Genomic DNA, 25,049 nt, shown 5'->3' with positions numbered 1-25,049 from the left:
CTACTGTGCCACCGTGCTGCCCTTAATGCATGCAGTTTTATGCTTTTTTACCTTTTTTAATTTTTTTATGCATTTATTTATTTTTTTACATATCCCTTTTGAAATACTGTAGGTAATTTCTAGTGCTCTCACTCACTATTTCCCTTCACCACATCACCACCACCTTAAGTGGGTGGCAGATTTAAATATTTCAAAATCTAGAAAAGATATTTGGTGCTGGTTTGTGATTTGTCAGTACCATTTCATTTTCACAAGCAGTCTTCTAATAAAATGGATGAATGCCTTTGGTTACCCTTATTTACAACGAAGGTACTTTTTAGATGTAAAGAATAAACACACCATGTGTGTAGAGGCTTGTTTAACATATTATGACTTTTTAAATATTATCTTTAAAATAATGTTCACATTTTTTACATGGATCCACACACGTTAATGAGATGAATTTTGTGCAACACTCGGCACTCTTGTAATTAATAATCAGAAAGCCTTTTCCTTTGATTATTAATATCATTAATAAATTTAGATGAAGAGCATTGTAACACATTCTTTTGCTCTGGAAATTATGTAATTGCAGAAATTGTTTGTGCCATGGAAATCTAAGCACTGTGTTTTCAAAAGAAGGTGATGAAATAGGATTTTGCCAGGCTAATACAGTGGATCACTTCAAAAAACTGCTGAAAACACATTATTTTAACATGGCCTTCACATAACTTCACTGTAATTTAATCCTGATACTCTGTATATCCAATTCATTATAATAACTATTCATGGTGGCTCTAAAAACTGTACTAACCCCTACTCTCTCTTCTGTTTCCTTTTCCGGTGTCCTTTTGGTGGTGCCTTGTGTCACCACCATCTACTTAAAGCACCGTGATGTTCCAACAGTGATGGATTAAAATCCAGAAGTCTGCGTGACCATCATCATCAAGTCCTTCCGTGAGAACCTTAAATACAAAGAGGACTACAGTAATCCCTCCTCCATCGCGGGGGTTGCGTTCCAGAGCCACCCGCGAAATAGGAAAATCTGCGAAGTAGAAACCATATGTTTATATGGTTATTTTTAGAATGTAATGCTTGGGTCACAGATTTGCGCAGAAACACAGGAGGTTGTAGAGAGACAGGAACGTTATTCAAACACTGCAAACAAACATTTGTCTCTTTTTCAAAAGTTTAAACTGTGCTCCATGACAAGACAGAGATGACAGTTCTGTCTCACAATTAAAAGAATGCAAACATATCTTCCTTTTCAAAGGAGTGCAAAGCAAGCAGTCAAAAAAAAAAATCAATAGGGCTTTTTGGCTTTTCAGTATGCGAAGCACCGCCGGTACAAAGCTGTTGAAGGCGGCAGCTCACACCCCCTCTGTCAGGAGCAGAGAGAGAGTTAGAGAGAGAGTTAGAGAGAGAGATAAAAAATCAATACGTGCCCTTTGAGCTTTTAAGTATGCGAAGCTCCGTGCAGCATGTCCTTCAGGAAGCAGCAGCACACAGCCCCCCTGCTCACACCCCCCTACGTCAGCGCAAGAGAGAGAGAGAGAGAGAGAGAGAGAGAGAAAGTAAGTTGGGTAGCTTCTCAGCCATCTGCCAATAGCGTCCCTTGTATGAAATCAACTGGGCAAACCAACTGAGGAAGCATGTACCAGAAATTAAAAGACCCATTGTCCGCAGAAACCCGCGAAGCAGCGAAAAATCCGCGATATATATTTAAATATGCTTACATATAAAATCCGCGATGGAGTGAAGCCGCGAAAGGCGAAGCGCGATATAGCGAGGGATCACTGTATTTCATTTATTTGAGGTAGAATGCCCAGAGGGGACTGGGTGGTCTCGTGGCCTGGAACCCCTGCAGATTTTATTTTTTTCTCCAGCCATCTGGAGTTTTTTTTTTTTTTTTTTCTGTCCCCCCTGGCCATCGGACCTTACTCTTTTTCTTTGTTAACTAATGTTGTCTTATTTTAATTTCTTATTTTGTCTTTTATTTTTCTTTTCTTTATTATGTAAAGCACTTTGAGCTACTTTTTTGTATGAAAATGTTCTGTATAAATAAATGTTGTTGTTGTTGTTGGAACTTTTAAGTATAAAATATTTGTGTGCGTTTTATCTTTAATTTTCTGGTACCTGACTTTTGGATTTGTATTCTGACTTTACACTTTGTTTTGTTCTATTACTTAGGCAATAAGATTTATCAGCAGTCTTTCTGATGCTTAAAATAATCTTGACTCCACACTAACTGGATCATTGTTGACACTACAGTATAAAATTTGTTGTTAAACAAAGATGCCTCTGTAACCAAAGTGGGACATCCACTATCCCAAAAGGGCTTGGCTCAGAAGTGACCACAGAGTGTAGAGGTGGGAGGAGGACTTAATCAAAATGGCAATATTATTATGCTGACACCTTTATCCAAGATTACCTTTGACATTTTAGATACAATTGGCAACATTCATTTTGTTTTTACAATCAGAGCACAGGCAGACTTCCCCATGGACACACTATGTCAGTAACGGGATTTGAACCTACAGCCTCAGGGTGTGAAGGCAAAATTCCTAATCACTACACCACATTGTCTGTCTAACATAGAGACAAAAAAGAAATCATATGATTGAGGTTGCTTTGGTGTATTATTTTTTTAAGTTTGGGAGAGTTACCACACTGTCTAAAGATGGAGGTGGCCCATCATGTTAATAGCTTGCTGTTCATCTATCAATATGTCTGGAAGAATGTCAAAAGCATGTGTTGCACTCTTCTACATCAACTTTTAAATATATTTTTTCAAATGTTAATAATACAAATACAACTTGCCCTCCACAAATTCAAGGACTAATTGGAATACAGCAGTGGTCCTAGAATCCAATGTAACATCTCCCACAAGATACCACAGACTACACACTGTTATGCCTGTTCCAAATTCACAAAGCATGTGAGAAGGACTGTCAAATGCTTAACCACTCAAATTCATCTACTCTATGGCTGGCTCAGACTTCATATTATTCTTGTTGGGTCAAAGGTTGAACTACTTTCCAACTTTTTAATTGCACTGGGATTCCTCAAAGTGTTTTGTTTAGTTCTTGATGATATTCCCAGTTGTAGCCTGAAGACAGCCAAATATACTCCTTATTGCACCACTGAATAGAGCCCTTCATGTTCAGAAGCTGCAAAGTACCAAAGAGACTACCTCAAATAAAAAAAGCCTTTTTTCCAATTCAATGCTCTATGTAGATACAAGTTTCATTTTATATGGTCATATCTCAACAGATGTAAGCCAAGGCCCCCTCTTTCAACAGTAAATTAATAGTCCACATTCTAGAAGCCAGTTTCACTGCTCATAGATTTGTACATCTGAGTCTGTGCCTCACATGTCTGCTCTCTGGCATCAGAGGCGTAGCTAGGGTTTTCAGCGCCCGGGGACAACTGAAGATTTTGCGCCCCCTCCTGTTTGCCAAAATGCAATGGGGAAGGGAAAGAAACATCAATTTGGTGCCCCCTAGATGCTGCGCCTGGGGACAGATGTCCCCCCTTATCCCCCCCAGCTACGCCATTGTCTGGCATGCACCAAACCTAACCTCTCCCACTTTCCTTTGCCTTCTTTCTCAGTGAGCTTTGTGTGTCACATGGTCTCCAGATTCATGTAATTTATTCATGTAAATTACCCATTATTCATAATATTTCCCAAATCAAGTTGAAATTCCAATATGTTGTCTTACTTAACAATTCCACAATCACCCAGTATACAAGTAAAATACTCACCTTAAGTTTAAAGCTCTAGACTCTTTCTTTCCCAAAAGCAGTTTACAAACAGTATGCCAAATCTGCCCTTTTCCAGATAACATAGGGCACTAAAGCAGCTAATTAACTTAAAGTTATGAGCACATGAGAAAACTAAAGTGTTCCTTATTTTAGGGTTTGGCAGATTGCTTTGTGGTTTACATACATATCACTGAAACAACCCTTTGATAGACTGATCACTGTGGCATTAAATGAATCTGTGCCTCTCTTCTATTGAGCAGGTATAATTTTTTGCAAATTTATACACATATGGTATAAATGGCTCAAAGGGACTTTCCCTAGTTAACATGGTTAGTGACAGCAGAAGAGATTGAACTGATAGCCTTTAGATTTGCAGGTCAATGCATTTGCTGCTAAAATCTAAATATTTTTTCCCATAGTAGGTTGCAAAGGGATTTTCTCTTCTTATTTATAGGAGAGATGGGGCAGGAATTTGTCACCTTAAAAGAAGAAAAAAGCTTCATAGCTATTGTGCATACATACATAACAAGTTTTAAACATAGAAGAATTATATTATTTTCTCTTGATGTTAGGGGCTTTTCTTGTGTTTTCCTGTAAAATACAATGCTTTTTCTTTTTTTTTCTTACTTTTGCATAAACATACATGCTTACCCTTCTATTGTACTCATAGACATTTTAAGTACAATATGTTTTAGTGAGGATTGTACAGAAGTTATCACTGCCACCTCATGAGTTCAGTGTACTGGGTATGAATCCCACACTAGTCATTTTGTGTTGATGTTTAATTAATCTCAGTGATTGTTTTTTTATTGTTTTTATCTTTCTCTTTTTGATTTCAGTGTTGGTATCTGGTTTGCCTTTGAGTAGCATACATTATTACATTGAATGGACCCACTTTTAGTTATGTTCTGTACAAATTATATTAATCAATGTTTAAACATGGAATGATCCTTTTCAAAACATTTAGCATTCAGACTGATTATGCTATATATGTGTTGCATTTCACTTTTCCTATTAGAGGTAGCTGGATTAAGAAAGATGAATTAGATTAATGTAGAGAAGGTTAAGCTATGTTAGGTTTTTCAGAAATTGTATATATGTTATGCTCTGATTACATTGTAGATTGTATCACAAGAGAATACCTAACTGCTGTGTGGATTTTTATTTTTATTATAAAAAAATACTTGTGGGCACTGGAAGTTTTAGTACTCCTGGACTTTGTTTAAAGAGCACTCTTTTGTCATTCTCTATTCTCCTGAGTATCATATTTAATAATATGTTCTTTCAATGACAATTTTAGAGTAATCCTTAAATATTTTATGCTAATTATTTTTATTCTGAAATCTACCACCCATCCTAGTTTTGATTTTATTTTGATTCCATCAGTTTCCATTTTCAATCCAAGTGCTTTAGAAAGAAAAAATCTATAGAATTGTAACATTAACAGTTATGGATTACCTTTTGGGCAAAGAGTTCAAGAGTGCAGAAAATTCTTATACATAAAAAATTCAGATGGCTAGCGCTACTTCTTGAAATGCAAATGCTACTATATTCTTGAAAAAGCCCTGACCAGACAATACTTCAGAAAAAACATAAAGAAAATTACCTCAAATGAACAATTGTAGCAATATGGACCATACCAGCAACATTGAACTGCTAAATCTATTGAATACATGATGACTCCAATGCAGCTGAAAATTGTGCTGATGATATTTGTAGCCAAGGCTCCTTTAATCTAAAAACAAAAGATATTCAACCCAATTAACTCATTTAAATTGAACAATACATTCTTGTGTGAAATAATATTTAAAAAATGTTTTATCAACTGATTTTATAAACTTTTTTTTTCACTTTTCACCCCAATATTCTGGAATGATAAAGCAGAGGGGGTTATTGTTTTAGAAACCAAATTTATGATTACAGGATGAATGAAAATGGATTCTTTTTGGTTTTGCAAACCATTGTAGCACAAGCTTTTGAATACAAGAAAAAAAATCTCTTCAGAAATACATCATATGAATTTCTTCCCTCAGCTCAAAGTCACTGAGTTGAAGGAAATATAAACATGAAGGAGAAAGACCAGCACTACATAGTAGACAGTCATACTATGAAGAAAAGTTTTTTTATGCAGAAATAGAACAACATGTAACAATTAAGCTGTCATGACCAGCACACTCATAAAAATATTTTCATGCTTAAAACATGCTGCTGAGGCTCCAAGGAATTCAGTAATGAAAAGATAATAGAGCAAACCAAATGAACAACTTCTTTAACAGGTTTGACCACCCTAACCCACTCTCACTCTCACCTCGGAGTACTGCACTCTCCACACATCCTTCTGCTGATACCCGCATAGGAGAGACATTCCCACCCATAATTACAACAGCGCAAGTGAGCAGAGAGCTGAGGAGACTTCGTGCCAGCAAAGCAGCGGGTCCAGATGGAGTATCGCTATGACTGCTGAAGGTCTGTGCATCGGAGCTGGGAGGTCCTCTACAGCGCATCTTCAACCTGAGCCTGGAACAGGGGAGAGTCCCGAGGCTTTGGAAAACATCTTGCATCACCCCAGTCCCAAAGGTATCACGTCCTAGTGAGCTGAATGACTTCCGGCCTGTTGCTCTGACATCACATGTGATGAAGACCATGGAGAGGCTGCTGCTTCACCACCTGAGGCCACAGGTTCAACACGCCCTCGACCCTCTGCAGTTTGCATATCAGGAGAAGGTGGGAGCGGAGGATGCCATCATCTATATGCTGCATCGATCCCTCTCTTACTTGGACAGAGGCAGTGGTGCTGTAAGAATTATGTTTCTAGACTTCTCTAGCGCCTTCAACACAATCCAACCTCTGCTCCTTAGGGACAAGCTGACAGAGATGGGAATAGATTCATACCTGGTGGCATGGACCGTGGACTATCTTAAAGACAGACCTAAGTATGTGCGTCTTGGGAACTGCACGTCTGACATTGTGGTCAGCAACACAGGAGCGCCACAAGGGACTGTACTTTCTCCGATCCTGTTCAGCCTATATACATCGGACTTCTAACACAACTCGGAGTCCTGCCACGTGCAAAAGTTCGCTGATGACACTGCTATCATGGGCTGCATCAGGAGTGGGCAGGAAGAGGAGTGTAGGGACCTAATCAATGACTTTGTTAAATGGTGCGACTCAAACCACCTACACCTGAACACCAGCAAAACCAAGGAGCTGGTGGTGGATTTTAGGAGGCCCAGACCCCTCATGGACCCCGTGATCATCAGAGGTGACTGTGTGCAGATGGTGCAAACCTATAAATACCTGGGAGTGCAGCTGGATGATAAATTAGACTGGACTGCCAATACTGATGCTCTGTGTAAGAAAGGACAGAGCCAGTTATACTTCCTTAGAAGGCTGGCGTCCTTCAACATCTGCAATAAGATGCTGCAGATGTTCTATCAGACGGTTGTGGCGAGCGCCCTCTTCTACGCGGTGGTGTGCTGGGGATGCAGCATTAAGAAGAAAGACGCCTCATGCCTGGACAAACTGGTGAGGAAGGCAGGCTCTATTGTTGGCATGGAGCTGGACAGTTTGACATCTGTGGCAGAGCGACAGGCGCTCAGCAGGCTCCTATTAATTATGGAAAATCCACTGCAAACACTAAACAGTGTCATCTCCAGACAGAAGAGCTGCTTCAGCGACAGACTGCTGTCACTGTCCTGCTCCACTGACAGACTGAGGAAATCGTTCCTCCCCCAAACTATGCGATTCTTCAATTCCACCCGGGGGGGTTAACGTTAAATTTATATAAAATTATTGTCTGTTTTTACCTGCATTATTATCAATCTTTAATTTAATATTGTTTTTTTTATCAGTAAGATGCTGCTGGAGTATGTGAATTTCCCCTTGGGATTAATAAAGTATCTATCTATCTATCTATCTATCTATCTATCTATCTATCTATCTATCTATCTATCTATCTATCTATCTATCTATCTATCTATCTATCTATCTATCTATCTATCTATCTATCTATCTATCTATCTATCTATCTATCTATCTATCTATCTATCTATCTAATAACAGGTCGTGTAAAATGTCCTCAGAGATACTAATATTAACTTCAAAGGAAAAGAGTAATTATCTGTTTTTTCTAGGATGAGCTTCCAAGGGATTACTTCACCCAAGTCAATCAGTGCAGTGGGCATAAGCAACATTGGCACCTGTTATATAAACTAAACTCTTTTGTATTGAAAGCAAGGTATCAGTAGCATTGTGGAGATTCACATTGAAGGTTAAAAGTAAGGTTTTTAGGACAGTGGTAAGACCAGCAATGATGTATGGAGTTGAGACATGAGCAGTAAATGAAGCACAGCAGAAGATGTGGCAGAACCGAGAATATTGAGATGGATGTGTGGAGTTACAAAAAAGGACAGAATAAGAAATGAGACAATCAGAGATACAACAAAAGTGGGACAAATATGAAAGAAAGTACAAGAAAGTATGTTGAGATAGCATGGACATATGATGAGGAGAAACAATGAATATGTGAGCAAAAGAGTAATGGGAAAGGAAGTACCTGGGAAGAAAAAATACGGGAAGCCAAAGTGAAGGTGGATTAATTATGTAAAAGAAGAATTTGAAGGTAAAGGTTTTGATTGACGAAGCTGTATGGAGAATGTTGATCAAGCACATTGACCCCACATAGAAGTGGGAAAAGATGAAGAGGAAGAAGAATGTGTTTTTAAGGTAATAACTTGTTTATTTGTTAAAACAAAAATAATACAAATATTGGAAAAGCTACTGCATGATTACTTTTGTGAGACTGGCCACCAAGACACTGCTGTTTTGAATACTGGTTTTATTGTCTGTACTCTACTTTGTTTTATCTATTTTTGGTTCATTATTCTATGTATTTTGTAGTAAAGTTTTATATCAGTCTTTCTCAATCAGTATGTCACGACCCACTTTGGGCTGCAGGTTGCCATTCTTGGATAGAGAGTGGCCATCCCTGTTTTGGATGGATGCAAGAAAAAAAAAAAAGCTGTTTCATCAACTTAGTTTCTCACGGTTACAAGGAATCAACAAGAATTGATATTTTTTCTCATTTATAATCACTTATTTCTCCAATGGGGCAAGCACCCTCACCCTCTCTTTTAAGTGTTTGTTTCACCAAGGACAACCACCCTACTCCTCAATTGCTGTGTGTGAGTCATCAATAAACTTAGAAAGTTAAATCTCGGTCCTGGGGCAGTAAAGGTTGAGAACCACTGTTTTATATCACTTTTTTAATGACATCATTTCAGTGCCATTTTGTAAATTTGATTTGTGGAATTTCCTCATGATTATGGCAATACTCTTGTTGGCAATATAACTTGTTACCAGTCATGCTGATATATGTGATATCATAATGCATGCCTATAAATTATGACTGCATGATACTGCTGCTATACAATTGTGAACAGTAGGGGGCACCATTAAGGCCCCAAACCCCAGACACACATGACTCAACACAACTCTGGGTGCTAATGTAAAGATTTTTAATCCAGACAGGTCAATACATTTACAATTACAGCCAATGAACAGACTTTTAAGTTCTCTCTATTTTTCTCTTTCAAGAGCATAGCCCTCTGACTCAATCATGTGTTGCAGCGGGTTCCTTTTATGCTGGGCCCAGGAACACTTACGGTAGCATAACATGGCCAGTTGGAAGTACTTCTGAGTCATAAGAAAGCCAGGGAGGCCCTCAGAAGTGCCCTCTATTGTCTGCCCGGACCTCTACAGCTGCACCTCTGGACTCAAACTACCATGCGGCCCTGTGGGTTTCCAAACAGGGACTGTATATGAGGGATACGGCCAGCTATTATAGTGGGGGATGAACTGCTCCCTGCCATCCTCTTTTACTGATTCATGTAGCCTTCAGGCATCCCACTTAGGATGGGAATCATAAGGCATCCCAGCCAGGTATTGTCCGTACTTAGTCCATCCTTCTGTTATGGCATTTCAGCTGGGTGAGGGATTCATCTCAATCCTGGGTGGGATGCCCATCCACCCTCTGGGGCATCTACGGGATACAAACTCTTAAACTACAAATCTTTGTTTCGCATTTAGTTAATAAGAAAGGCTCTTTGCATAGCCATGACTTTCGCTTTGCAATTTGACCATGATTCCTGTCTCTTGTTTTGGTTTTGTCAATCGGTATTGTATTTCCTGATTTTGACCTTAGGCTCTCTATTTTTATTAATCTTTTGGATCTCCCTTTAACCCACATTTTCATTTCTTGGTCTTTTTACCACTTTGATCTTCATACTATTCAGAATACAATGATCATGTGACAACAACACTCCAGTCACATAATTTCCATCTTGACACAATATTAGATCAAAAACCAAATAATGTGAAAATCAATCACATGAAGCACAACGCTTGTGTAAAATGTGAAACCAGATACAGTCACAATTTATGACATGAATGAGGCTGTTTAGAACCTAAGACCAGATGTGGTGGATGTACTGCACATTACATGTGCAAACTGTCTAAAGGCCATTTTCATTTATCTTAGAAATGCTGAAAAATTACTTAACAAAAAACAACCTTAATGAATCTACAAATCTCCTGGTCCTTGATTTGAAGGTTTATAAACAAAGTGGCATTTCGAAAGCTGTAGGAAAGGTTTAATCATGGGTGAAAATACAACAAATAAAAATCTCTAAAGAGCTGAGTGTGTCTCTTATTATATATTCTGTGTATTGTACTATTAATAGTAAAACAAAGCAGAAGAAGGATAATCCTATAGTTGCTGATAAGACATAAATGACCAGTTTGTAATAAAGAACTAGACAGATCTTTATACTTACTTGACAAGGTTGAATCGTATCGGCACCACAAATAGAGAGACTTCCAGAAATAATGTACTGTGGAAAGAGAAAAAGTGAAACTTGAAAAAGTCAATTAATGGAAAGGCATGACTTGAAAACAAAAAGTTTAGTATATTCTTAATTTAACATTAGGGATCATTTTAGTACAGTGGTTTATTCTGCTGGCTCACAGCTTTAGCATCCTGGGTTTACATCCTTTACTGGGTCACTGCATGTGTGACGTTTATACTTTCTCCTACTGTTAGAATATATCAGTCTCTGAACTATTTACAACTAACATAAGCAAAACAGTTTCCAGTACTCAAAGGGCTCCATGTTTGCTGTATCAGTCATTTAATAGTAGAAAAGGCAGTGGTTACATGAGGATCTGAACAATTAAAGACAAATACTGTAAATCTTTGTCTTGCCTTCTGTTTCATGAGCAACACTGTGGAAATGAAGATTATAGGAATGAAGTACAGCTAAATCATAAAACAAAGGAATAAGAGTGTAGGTTAAATGGTCTGTGACTAAAACAGCGACCAGAAATATACCCCAGCACTTGTATTTGTGAAATTTAAATATAGACCACAGCACGTTTCTGAACAGACTGTATGTCTGGATTGTCCTTTATGGAACTACCCTGAACTGGTAGAAAGTATTCAGTTAAGAGATGATGACTGTGTTTGAAAAATGAATATTTTATTTGTTGTTTTTCAGAAATCTATACTTTGCCCAGTTTAACTGCCTTTATTCAGCCTGCTAATAGCCAAATGACACTGGCTGTATAAATACAATGATAAACTGTCTTCTTAGTTTGGTAAAGTAGTACTTTTTAAAAAACTAAATAAAGTCACATTTTTGGCTGAAATATAAAGAGAAACACAATGATCTGCCAATAAATATGGTTCTACAATTCAGACCTGTACAATAGAAATTAGACGTGGAATCTGATTTGTATTTTAAATCAAACACTAATGGTTTCACTAAGGCTGGTTTCTTTCATTTTAGAGACATTATGTTATTTACTCTGATTCATTTTGCCTGCTGATTCAGGGTTTTTCTTCTCTCATCTGGAGGATTGGAACTGAATTATTGTAGACTGCCCAAAAAATCTGAAGCATAAATAAAATGCTGAAGGCAGGATATGTAGACATGGCTGAAAAAGAGACCATATTAAATCTGTTCTGTCATCACTGAATCTGCCTGTCCGCTCAGGGTCAGTTGTCCTCCCATCTTCCTTCTCGCACTTGAAGTCATCCCTCAGATCCCTAGGGCAGACTTGTCTCCGATTGTACCCACTCTTCTATTAACTCAGTGGATACAACCCTTTTCCAACAGTGCCGATCATTCGCTCTATCTGGGACCCCTGACTGTGTTGACCTTACTCTTTCTCAGGTGGCTGGCTCATCCACTCTATTTCCCCCCAATGCTGCTCTCTCGCTCTCTGCATCTTCCTTTCTTTTACTGTTTCCTTTTCCACCTCGCGCTTCTCCTATTTATCCTGGGAACATGGCTCAGTTGTGGCTCCCGGCTTTAATTACAGATGCGGACGATTCCTCACCTATGCACTTAAGCGAGGAAACATCCGCCTCACGTAGTGTCCGAGAACTGCTCCGACCACACTACCATGCCCCCTCTTTAAGCCGTGAGTGCGGCAATTATTTATTTAAAAATGGGGTTTTTATTCTGAGCCATGGACCAGCTATATCACAGAGGGATGTTCAAAAAAATGTTCTGCACTTTTATATTTCTGTTGGAAATAGTGAAGGTGGGAGGAGTAGTAATTGGGCATTAAAAAGTTAATACGACGCTGTGAAAATTGCATCACAAATGAAAGTGACTATGTAGAAAAGTGATGTAATTTGTTTTTGAAATTCCTAATAAATAGTTAAAAAGAAATGTGGAAACTTTTTGAACGTCCCTCATAACTCTTTCCCCCAGCTCTTCGTCGGTGGTTATGCATGAAGAGTACAATCTTAGTGTGTATTTTTCTACCAGACATGCAAGCACTAGTAATCTGTCAAGTGAGATACAGTTAATGGAGCCACCAAACAAGATGATGAATTACAGGCTCAGCAAGTGCTGTCTGTGGTCTGCACTTCTGCCCCCTCACTGTCAGCACTGTTGCTGTCCTCACTGCTCGCAGCGCTCCTTTTATGCCAGCTTCTGCAGATAGCACAGAGCTGTCATTCCTGTCTCATAGTACTAAGGTCTGCCTGAGTTTTGGAAGTCCTCCCCATTTACTTACAGATTGATTGTTATTTGCATAAAATACAATAAAACTCTTATTTGTTCTGCATACTACGCTGTCTCTTAGTGTGAATCTCACTCTGTAGGCTATGTAAAATGACTATGTTGTAACGGGAGAAAAGTAGGTGTAGTTTAGGAAAAAATAATCATATGATGTGATTGCGCATCTGTCTGTAATTAAAAGCTATAGCAGAATATAACTGTTGAAAGAGTAAAATTGCAGACACAAAAGTAGGATTATGAGCAGAGAATAGTTTGGTGCTTGTCGCATTATTATAACTCCACCTACAGTGGAAGCTGTTAGCAGACAAGCAAAAAGAAAATGTATTCTTATCTTAAGAAAAATAGTTGCAAGAATCCGTAATGAAATAATTATTTCTAGTTTCATATGTTATCAGAAGGATGCCTCATAAATGGAAAAGACAATTCCCTAAACTGAAATGTTTGCTGCTTCGAAGTGGATATATTTGCTAAGTTTATGGCTTTTTCATTTACCTATGGACCCATTGTAAGAAGCACAAACAGACAAGGAATTTTTAAAATGTATAAAAAACTCATCATTTCAAATATCAGATTTCAAACCTTCATTCACAAATGCTTTTAATATTACCCACACGACACCAATCAGACCACTAAAGCAGAAGTTGAGAACTGCAGTTTCTGTGTTACTGTATTGTTCAGTGTAAATATTGCACTAGAAATGTAAGCACCAGGATATTCCTATACAGGGCAAAAAAGAGTGGAAGGACCATATGAACACCTAAAAAGCATTTGGGGGACAGATTGAGTTTTATTCAAGGCAGCATTGAAAAGTAAATAATGCTTGTAAAATTGACTTGATCCTAAAAGTACGCCTTTGCTTATCACATACACACATGTACATACATAGTTTGGAATGATTGGCACTTATAATTGAATATACATGTTACTGATATGTAACAGAAAGTCTTTTGTACGGTTACAATAAGATTTTGGTATCTTCACATCTTATCTTTTGAGGTTCTTTGCCAAGTGTAATATGAATTTGTTGATTAGATTCATTGTAAATTCCCGTAGACTATACTTCATTTTCAAGAGTACTTCCTTGTTAGGGAGACCACTTAGAAACCAGTAAAAGGCTTATCTGTATACATAAACTTTCCAGTCACTAAGAAATAATTCCTTCCTGTTCGTGTTACAAGCTTGTGTCAAAAATATAAAAATGAACATCATCCAGTGAAGAATTAAAAAGTATCCTAGATGATTTTCATTTTTTTTGTATGACTCCACAACCAACAAAAACAGTAAGAGATTACATAGGCATCTGCCAGTCACAGCGAGTTTAACAGAATCTAACCAATGAATTATTAATCTAAGAAAAGACCAGGCCATTCAGCGCATCTGATATTCACATATAATTTCCAAAACATAAGTGAGCTGAGATTTGAAAGTTGCTCAGTTACACTACTGTACATGGATAGTGTTACAGATAACTTCAGTCCTATATGAAGGACTTCTTAACAACTCCATACATTTTACCTCTAATAAAATTCAATTATTTATTTTTTAAGTAACTTGGCATCCACTCATCCTACTCCTTCAAAATTTTAAACAAAGTTTAAAGTCACCTCTTTAACTTCATGTGCTTACGCAGAAAATATTCATATCCTTCAAGATTTCAACGTTGCTCTGAATTTTTCAGTTAAGGAAGACAGAGGTTTTGAGATAAGGTAGTTCTACTCACTAATCATGACTCAGAACAGTGATAAGCACATGAAACTAAGAGTTTCCATGTACTCTGTACACTGTGAGTAATGACCCTATAAATCTGTAAAGCCGACACACCCTGCAGTGACAGGGATAAAAATCTTGTATATTATTTTCTCTGACAAACTGTGAAGCTGTAAGGATGTTTTCATAATACAGAGATCAAAGCTATACCCAGTATTCCAGATGTGACCTGTTTGAGTGTAACCTTGCTTATGCAAACACACAATTAGTCTTCTAATTATTTTCTATAAAGTTCCTCGTTAAGGACAGTGATATTTTATTGCATATTACGTGTACATCTCTGAAGTGTTTCTCTTAAGATGTGCTTTTCTTCTACACAATCACTGCACACCTATATTGAATTAGTTGTATCTGAATGGTGCAAATCTGAATTATGTTCAGGACCATCTAAATAGATATTACTGTTTGTGTTTCATTTTCCACTTTGTGTTGTGTAATCTGCAAATTTATCCACCTTATTTATTACATGTTTTGTCCAACCATCCATCCATTAACAATCCTGTCTAAACAAATTCAGGGTTTTTGGAATCTGTGCCCATCAGATGCATTCCCAATTACAGAAACAGGCTTTTTTGTTTTCTAAAGTTCCTCACTGCTATTTTCCAGGAAGTACCTTTAACAGAGTATCTTGGCACCTATTATGCAGATTGGATTATGCATTAAACAGTCTAAAATGTTTCCTTAATAAAATACTATTATTTTATAATAGTATATCCACAGCACATCTACATAATCCAAGTATAGAGTCACAGGCAACCAAAACCTATTCTTGTATCAGCTAAGAATCAATAGTGAACCCAAAAGATAAGTAATCAAAAAAACAGAAAAGAACTTGATCAACCACACTGTTAGCACTGTGATGCCTCTTCTAAATTATAAGCAACATCTTTATATTGTTGTTCTCTACTCTCTTTCTAATTAGAATTTTATACTATCAGTCTTATTTGTTCTGTGATTCTTATTGTTAGGATTTTATTATGTTATACCACTGGCTCAAAGAGTTTGTTAATTGATAAATAATACATATTGAAAGATGTTTTATATTTTTGGCACATTGTCTTACAGATTGCAAATATTCATGCTCTCTCATATGTTCATTTTTTATAAAGTTAAGTAAAAAAAAAACTTTTTTCTAAATAAACTAGGGGGCTTTGCCCCCTGCTCACTTCGCTTGCCAACCCCCAGGTGGGTACTACGTGTTAGTCACTTCGCGGATCTGCTGCTCACGTATGGGGAAGCGGATGTACAATTTAAACAGATTGTTATTTTCATGGGAGTTGTTACATATGCATAATAGAACTAACTATTTTACATTACAGCGAGTAATTAACCATAGTAAAAAATAGTAAAACGTAATAAATTGAAAGAAAATGATGTTTCATGTTGCGTTATACGTTTTTGTTCTGTTTGCCTTTGAAATTAATACGCAAATACTTTTTAAACTTACACTTTTACTGTAAACCTTCAGTAAAAACAATTTTTTAAATTAATTTTTCATCAATATCGCATTGAATTTTGATTCCGTGTTTGGACTTACATCATGACAACGCATGACAACTGCTCGTGAGTGAATATCATTTCCTTCTCTCTAATAAATAAACCGACTTTTTCGAATGTTTGTACCTGTGATTTGTTCATTGTCATAGCAATGGCTATTTGAACAGGAAACTGTAAATGTTTTAATACAAATGGCATATCAAGATCTCCTTTGGCATCAAATGTTATCTGTGACAGATGTAGTACATTACCTTTCTTGTCGCGTGCTAAAATTTTACATGTCAGAATTATTCGACCAATTTTGAATACAACTAAAACAGGAAGACCGGATGTTGTTAATGGTTGTAGATATTCTACGGGATATTGTAAGTTGATGTTTTTATCTTCCGCAACATCACCGCCAACTGTTTGAGCATAGTCTATTGATACGCATTTAACCAATTTGCCATGTAACCAATCGACAATTTTCATGTTAATTCATTTGACTTCATTGTTTCTCAGTGCTAGGATTGCCTGTGTACTCATTTCTTCTGTTGAAAACCCTTCGGGATGAAATTCTTCAATAAGATTAGGAAGTAATAAGTCTTCTTATTTTGGGAACTTAAAGTCAAGAAAACGTAAAAATTTATAAGAGCTGAGAGCACAGGAACTGTGTCTGACAAAAGCATTTATATGAATGAGAGGTGAGAGGACTGTGGGCGTGGTTGAAAAATCGTTGAGAAGAGGGCGGGACTTGAAAAAATCTCTTGGCCATAGTCTCATCTCAAGATTTTCATTTATAATAGAGAGATGTAGATTTTACAGGTATTACTAAATGTCCACCAATAATTTAAATAACTAATTCCATAAGTAAATGCACTGAATAATTGCACTGGTATATGCAGCTATACAATGAACTGATGATTTCAGCTTGAATTTTATATGCAGGCTGAACTTACGTGAAGGTGCAGCTATTGTCCATGATTGTAGAGCACAAAGTGGCCTTGCTTTATGCTTAGTCCCATTTGGTATTTCAATCAGAATGGAATGAAAGATGTTACAGTGCTCTTCATTCATTAACTGGCAACACTGATCATCTTGAATTTTCCTTTTCATCAGTGTAAACAAGTTGAGTTGTGAACTCAGGAAATAGCATTAAAAATATATAAATAAAAATATTTTGTTTACAACAATTTTGTACATACTCGTACCTAAATACCGTGAGGTGAAATAAGATTTTCAAAAATGGATATAATATTTTACAGATCTTTATTTTCTCATATACATAAAGTTAATAATGTAGAGTATGTTCCATCCATCATCTAACCCGCTATATCCTAACTACAGGGTCACGGGGGTCTGCCAGAGCCAATCCCAGCCAACACAGGGCGCAAGGCAGGAAACAAACCCCGGGCAGGGTGCACACACACACACACACACACACACACACACACACACCAAGCACACACTAGGGACAGTTTAGGATAGCCAATGCACCTAACCTGCATGTCTTTGGACTGTGGGAGGAAACTGGAGTACCTGGAGGAAACCCACGCAGACAAGGGAAGAACATGCAAACTCCACACAGGGAGGACCCGGAAAGCGCCACCGTGCCACCCAATGTTGAATGTTTGTTCATTTATTTAAAAAATTTTCCTATTGCAATTCAAAGTTGCTGGGTGCACAGTATACACCATTGGAGCCAGGCGGTATGCCCTGATCTCATGACACACTCACCCACACTTGGTCATACAAGACTAACGTAATGTCACTAGTTAAACTAACATGAATATCTCCAGAATGTTTAAATAAGATCAGGTGCCTTGAAGAATTTCATACAAACAAGAAGAAAATGAGGAAATTCCACACAGACTGTGAGGAGAGCAGTGCAGACCATCATGGCACCTACACTGTAATACTTTTTCATAACGTACAAGACATTCAAAGTTCATTCTGCAAGCTGCTTCATTTTCAATATAGTTTAGGATCAATCCCTGGTTTGTGTTAACTATGGGCCCTGCATGTCCATTTTCGTGTTTCTATTTAGTTGATTAATGTTGTTCTATTTCTTCTTTTTGTACTGTCAGTGTGCAATTAGTTTAGAAAGGGATTAAGAAAATATGTGTCAGGGAGCAAGAAGGATTATAAATGCTTTCAAGGAGTGTTTCAGAGCACAGCTATACTCTCACTTTGACTGTAAGTGAACTCCTCTCATGACATATCAAATTAGCTTACAATATCTATCTGAAGCAGCTAAAATCTTTAGAAACTGCAAATGAATGAATCTGACAGTTTTTTTTTTGGCCTGTATTTCTGATATGTACATGTTTTGAAGGTTTTGAGGACATGTCTTTCCTAAAGCAAATGATGCAGAATTAACAACTTTGATAAGAATAAGGTAGGAAGCATTGAAACAACATCTTACCATTATGCTTCCCCAAAATGGAATTCCCGAAATTGCAGCGAGTGATCCAGAAAATGCCAGGACTATCCCAAAGCCAATGTTAATCACTCCAATCATGATCTGAACCACCTGGAATAAAAATTACCAAAAATATGGATTGACATCTGTGGAAACATCATTCTTTTAGTTGGAAAGTTAACATTCTCAACAAAAGCCTTTCTTTGAAAGAATTTTTGAAAAGAGACTTTTCAGCTTTTTTTTTTTAACTGTGGTAGAGAAAGGGCTGCTTTCAGTATGCCCTTAATTAAAGTATGCACAGTGAAATGCTGTCATAAAAAACTGAATTGCAAAAGGTAATGTGAATTGCAACATGAGATCATCAAGAAAACAAAGGAACATTAACAAAATAAAATTAATTTTCAAAGATTCAAAATAAAGAAGATTTTTCCAATAGGCAGGATAATGCATTTAATGAACCAAGGATCCAGACAGGTAGAGCTATCACTGTACCATACCACGCTTAAATGTTTAACATTGCTACAAAATGTTCTCACGTTCTAGTAAGTAAAAAGTAAAAATGTTTAAAACATGATCATGAAAAAAATCATTCTTGTGAGGTAAGATACTGCTTTTTAGTTGTATTTTTTTAACCAAAGTAAAAGATGTGGTTTTAAATATTCTTACCCCTAAAGCCTTTGGTTCACCTTTGAGAAACCTTTGTAATTTCTGTGGCACTGGACAAAAGTTAGTTCCTGTGGCAACTTGCACAGGTACCGTAGTTGTGGTAATTGCACCCTGCAAAATACTTTGAGGGACGACCTGGTTGATGACAAGCATCCGATTAGCAGTTGTGAATGATGTGCTCATCTTTCTCAGATATTGCTGGTTTGCTAAAATGAAATACAAAAAAGACAAACATAAAAAGTCATTTCCAAATACAAAGATGCTGATTTATTTTATATTGTGAACTGGAGTGGATACTCAAATAGTGATTTTTTAATTCAGAATAATATCAAGGAGATTAACATATACAAACATTAATTATTTAATTGTTAATAAAAAAAAAAATCACTACATTTTTTGTCTCCATTCTTCACATGCTAACCTTTATTGTCGGACAATCCATTATACATTTGCCTGGAGATCAAAACATAAACTTTCTCTGGAAATGCTCTTATGTATTTTTGTGAAAAATCTGGTCTCTGTGAACAGTTCCGTAATTGGTGTATGGGGAAGTTATGTTCTTGAAAGATAATGTATTTCTCTTGTTTATTATCTACATGAAATCTGGTTGTTAGCAAAGGCTCAGCTCTTTGCCATGAACTTCATAAAATATAGAATAAAAAAATCACAGCATACAAAAGTGCACAGCAATAGGCAGAATGCAATGCAAATGTATGACATTAAATAGCCAAAGAGATGAAATATTAGCAGGGGATACACTCTCGTTCAGTGTGTGTCTGTGGCCTGGAATGGAACGGGTTAAAAGGTAGCTTCTTTAACTTTTGTTTTAGAATCCAGAACTGTAAGAACAGTGAGGACAGACTTACTAAAACAACATGCATGCATTTACTTCTGCAATAACATTCACTTAGGGTATGTTTCCTTAGGTAAAAAGGTATTATGTTAAAATGTTTTCAAATACAATGATTGGAATCCTCTGCCCAGATGAAGACAGTTGCTTTATAAATGTTTTCACGTTTGCTGACGATGCTGCAAATTTATTTGAATGCTGCTGTGATGTTCAATTCTGGTCTTTTGACCGAAAAAAAAGTCTAGACTGGGTGACTCCATAGTGACTGTCCACTGTGGCCAAACACCAAGAGACTCAACTTTAGTGTCTCGAGTCTTTGTTACCCACTATTCAATTTCTGTGTATAAGATCCACTATTTCATTGGGATATGCAACATACAGTAGCTCTTTCTTTAAAAAAATTATTCACTTCACAAATAACCATATTGTAAATACAAGCAAACTGACCATCACTGAATAGCACTTTTAAACACATATGAATCTGTATAAAGACAAACCTGTATAATTTTCACATTCCTCCTTGCATGTTTAAATCATGTTAAATGAATTATCTGGCGACAGAACTAAAACACATGCAAACCTCTAGAGACTCTTTTTTTATTACTTACATTATCTGCTTGTATACTACAACATGAAGTTAGTTACATCATATAAAGAAAAGTTTAATTAAAAAATTGCTTAACACACTTAAATTTCCATATTCTTTATCGTAATATTCTTTCTTCATTTGTTTTATCTTTGTTATGTCATTGAGACTATTGGTTTCACTCGGTAGCCTTTAGTCGGTCATTTAAGTAATCTGTATCTTCTCCTTTTAGATTGAGAGATTCATGTAAAATACTGTAATTTCCAACATCACAGAACTGTCTTTCTTCCTTAATCATTTATACCTTTTAAGATGAAGCCTAACTTAACCTTAGCAAAAAGCCAGCAAAACAAAAAAAGCATGCTTGTGTGAAAAAGCTGAGAATTTTTAATATAACCATAAGGCAGTCAGTCTTTTGTAATCTTTAAATAAACTCGCTACATAAATAAAATATGTGCTCGCCCCCCCTTTCTCCGGCAATCCTTCCGAAGCCCCTGGTACCTATAGCCTTGTACTTCCTCTCAAAAGTCTCCTCTATACGATCTTCCCAGGGCACAGTCAATTCTAACAAGGCAAGTTAATTTGAGACTTCTGACTGAATGACAATATCTGTTCGCACTGATGTTGCAGCGATTTGTGCCGGAAACTTAAGTTGCTTGACCTGATTTACCATTATCTGCTATTCCTGTGAGGGTGGAAAGAGATCTGTAATCATCAAAAAGAATAATGCTTTGATATTCTATCTATCTATCTATCTATCTATCTATCTATCTATCTATCTATCTATCTATCTATCTATCTATCTATCTATCTATCTATCTATCTATCTATCTATCTATCTATCTATCTATCTATCTATCTATCTATCTATCTATCTATCTATCTATCTTGTTCATTTATTCTTAAGTACAATGCACAGTATGCTTTTAGTTCCTGCATGGAGAAATCCACCGACATATCTTTAGAACACGGTACGATATCGTTATGTTTAGTTTCACGTACCAGCAGTGTGTTATAAATCTAAATTTGATGCCAGATAGTCTGGATTAAGATATTGATACTTGTTAATTCTCTCGTTTGCAGAAGTATACTTTACCAGAAAGCACAGTGAAAACGATGTCCTCCAGTTTTTATTTTTCTCTTTTCGATGTATACTTTTACCTTAAAGTCAATGCATCAAACGAAATTATGTACCGTTACACTCTCAATTCTTCAGTACACAAATTAAAAAAAGAAAAAAAAAAAAACAAAGAAAACATTTCTATGTACTCATTAGATACCTTACGTAAAGTTTTCCGGTACCTTCTCCGACAATCGAGGAACTGGTACTGTCCTGTCCGACTCCAACTAAATGTACGTGACGGACTCCGAGCAGACAGGTGTGGCTACATTTCTCTGTAGCTTAAAAAAAAAATCGAAACGGAATTCCGGATCCACATGCGTTTCTATTCCTTTATGAGCTAAAGGGAAAATATGGGGAAAATTATTATTCAATCTCTTCAACAGGGAAAAAATCGTAATTCATAACATATTTAAATTTATGACAGTCGATTTCGATATGCCTGTTTGCAAAGCTAGGTGCATGGCGGCACAAGTGATTTATGGATTTTACCTGTGTTGCTCGGACACAGATGCAATTCGTCTCATGGGCGAGACAGAAAATAAATTCCCTTTTTAATGCAGAAATCTTAACAGCGAATTGGGGATCCCTGCGGTGGGTTGGCACCCTGCCCGGGATTGTTTCCTGCCTTGTGCCCTGTGTTGGCTGGGATTGGCTCTAGCAGACCCCCGTGACCCTGTGTTCGGATTCAGCGGGTTGGAAAATGGATGGATGGATGGATGGAATTGGGGATCCCTCCTTATTTACCATCGTTCGGGGATAAGGATATATAAATGCATACAAGAATAGGTAAATTTTAACAAATACCAAACCTTTACAAGTAACGTTTAGCGCCTTTCCATCCTCGATCTTGATTTTGGATCACTCTGTTTTAAAAATTAAGCCAAAAGTAACCTTTCCTTCTTCTCTCAAAGTGTTATTATGAAACTCTGGAACATATGACACGGGTTTTGTGAAAGGTACGAAGGGGAGACTGAAAGAGCAGTAAAGACATTGAAATTACTCAACACAGTACCGTGGTGAGAGATTAGAGGTGCTGCACCCCCGATTCCTACTTCCAGTCCTGCCCCGTCCACCTTGTCTGTGCAAACTGCACGTTCTCCCGAGTGGCTTCTTTCTCGTACTCGAATATTTCTCTCACGTCGCAATGGCGTGCACGTTAGATATTACATTAAACCTTCCGTGTTTTGCGCTCGATGTTTCAGTTCACGAATCGGATAAAGCAGGTTTGAAAACTTTCCGTTTTGTGATATTTAAATTAGTGTCGCTCATTACTTAGTTTGGGGGAAAGTATTGCAGCAGTTGGCAGACACAACATCAGCAGGAATGTTGTGATATCAGTGGCCAGATTGAGAGTAATGTTGAAGAGTTAGATCCTTCTCAGCAGGCTAGCTGGGTGGCAAGGTGTTGTGATAGTTTTTATTTTATTTAATTTTTCTATCATCTTTTTGAAATGTCGGTGTCAATTTACACATCATTGAAGAGGTTTTAATACCCAATGAATTCATTTTTGACATTTATTATGTGATTCAAGTCTTCTGAGAAAGTTACTTTTTTATCATTATACCGCATCGGCATTTGGTTTTTCTTGTGGATGTCGCAAATATTCTGTCGATGGTTGCTATGGGTTTCCTCTGGGTGCTCCGGTTTCCTCCCACAGTCCAAAGACATGCAGATTAGGTTGCATTGTCCCTAGTGTGTGCTTGGTGTGTGTGTGTGCCCTGCGGTGGGTTGACGCCCTGCCCGGGGTTGGTTTCTTGCCTTGTGCCTTGTGTTGGCTGGGATTGGCTCCAGCAGACCCCCGTGACCCTGTAGTTAGGATATAGTGGGTTGCATAATGGATGGATGGATGGTTGCTATGGCAACGGGTCCCATGATTTTATGGGGTTGTGCTACATGTGATGTCATTGACTTGACCATATGTATTTTGGCACCCTATTTACTCTTTATCCAAAATGGGATAAACCTTGTTAAAATACCTGCAATAATTTCTTTAGTGCCTTACTGTTCAAGACTTACTTTTCTGAACTCTTGGTTAAGATTCTTGCCTTGCCCTTGTTCTGACAAAAGATCATTTTGATTCCTGGTTTTCGAACCTTGCACGCCTTTGGTTTATGGCATTCTCCCAGTCATTTCCAAAAAGATTCACTTAGGCTAAGCAGAGCTTGATGCTTCAGAAGCTATAGTCCATCCAGCAGTGAAGGAAGTGAATCATTTAACAAGACAAGGATTTAATAGAGAAGGCAGAGACTTTTAGAGAAAAAGTATAAATAGAAGCCCAACACAGCCTTTAGTGCTTTTTTTCCCATGATGCTGAAGAGGGTGATGATGGACAACAGAAACTGACAGAGATTGCTGACCATCATTAGTCTGCTGCAGTGTTGCAGGGAATTATCTTAATCAAGATGATGAAACAGACCTTTTAGTATTGCACACACAACATCCAAATTTGTGTGTTTGATAAAAAGTGGTTCTTCTTCGTGATGCTGTTCAAAAGTGCAAGGTGTTTTGGTTCTTGTTACAGATTGCAGATCTGTGTAAGATCTGATTTGTCTTACAAAAAATATTTTCAATGTTGAAGTTAATTTTTTCACATTCATGAAATTTACCAATTTACCACATGAAACTGTGTCCTAGAGTAAAACAAATTTTTGTAAGTTTAAAAAACACATTGTTGTTTATCATGGACCCAGACAGTGATAACGGTTGCTCAGACATACAAGTAAGAATTTCACTGTACTTTCTGCACATGATAATATTACTACTGCATTACATTCCACTACTTTGTGATTCATTCAATAATATTCCAAATCTTTTTTTTTTAAAAAAGAACTTCCAATAACGTATGTAAATCTGTCTGTAATCAGATTTGAATTGTACTGATGTGTCCTTAATGAAAAAAATATTGAAACTGAAGAACAAGCACTAAGTTTGATTAATTTCTTTATAATTTCACATACTTCCATAATGTTTATAATTTAAATCCATTTAACCAGAATGAAAATGTCAGACCTCTAATTCACTTTTTAGATTTTTTTACCTGAAGCAAATTTAAGATACATTTCCATAAATATCATCAGTATGTCACCTACCTCATGAGGGGTGCTAAAAGTCTAAATCACTACAACAGTCCAACAAAAGACAATTACTGCCCTCTACAATGCTGCCACCTTAAACAGTCTGCTCACCTCTTTGTTGTTTCCTTAAAATTAGGACCAGTGGTAAGGTAAAATAATTAAATAATGTTGTGATTTTAAACACGTGATGTCAACAAGAGATTGAAATCATGATTTGGTACAAAAGCAGTTTCCATGAAAGGCTGAGTCTTT

The 25,049-nt window shown here is 37.0% G+C and overlaps 1 protein-coding gene across 1 annotated transcript in view; it reads right to left on the bottom strand.

Moving 5' to 3' along the window:
• Nucleotides 1–25,049, bottom strand: part of LOC127526608 (uncharacterized) — a 45,783-nt gene that overhangs the window by 3,562 nt on the left and 17,172 nt on the right. Inside the window, exons 2-5 of the mRNA XM_051922492.1 lie at nucleotides 21,903–22,001; nucleotides 19,165–19,370; nucleotides 18,502–18,609; nucleotides 10,578–10,634 (exon numbers count right to left, since the gene is read on the bottom strand). Of these exons, the coding sequence (XP_051778452.1) occupies nucleotides 10,578–10,634; nucleotides 18,502–18,609; nucleotides 19,165–19,370; nucleotides 21,903–22,001 (470 nt within the window). The remainder of the gene's footprint in view (nucleotides 1–10,577; nucleotides 10,635–18,501; nucleotides 18,610–19,164; nucleotides 19,371–21,902; nucleotides 22,002–25,049) is intronic.

The sequence above is a fragment of the Erpetoichthys calabaricus genome, chromosome 2 (assembly GCF_900747795.2).
Source record: "Erpetoichthys calabaricus chromosome 2, fErpCal1.3, whole genome shotgun sequence".
In the NCBI taxonomy this organism is placed as follows: Eukaryota; Metazoa; Chordata; class Cladistia; order Polypteriformes; family Polypteridae; genus Erpetoichthys; species Erpetoichthys calabaricus.
Note: the sequence above shows the minus strand (reverse complement) of the source record. Positions and strands in the feature narration are given on the sequence as shown.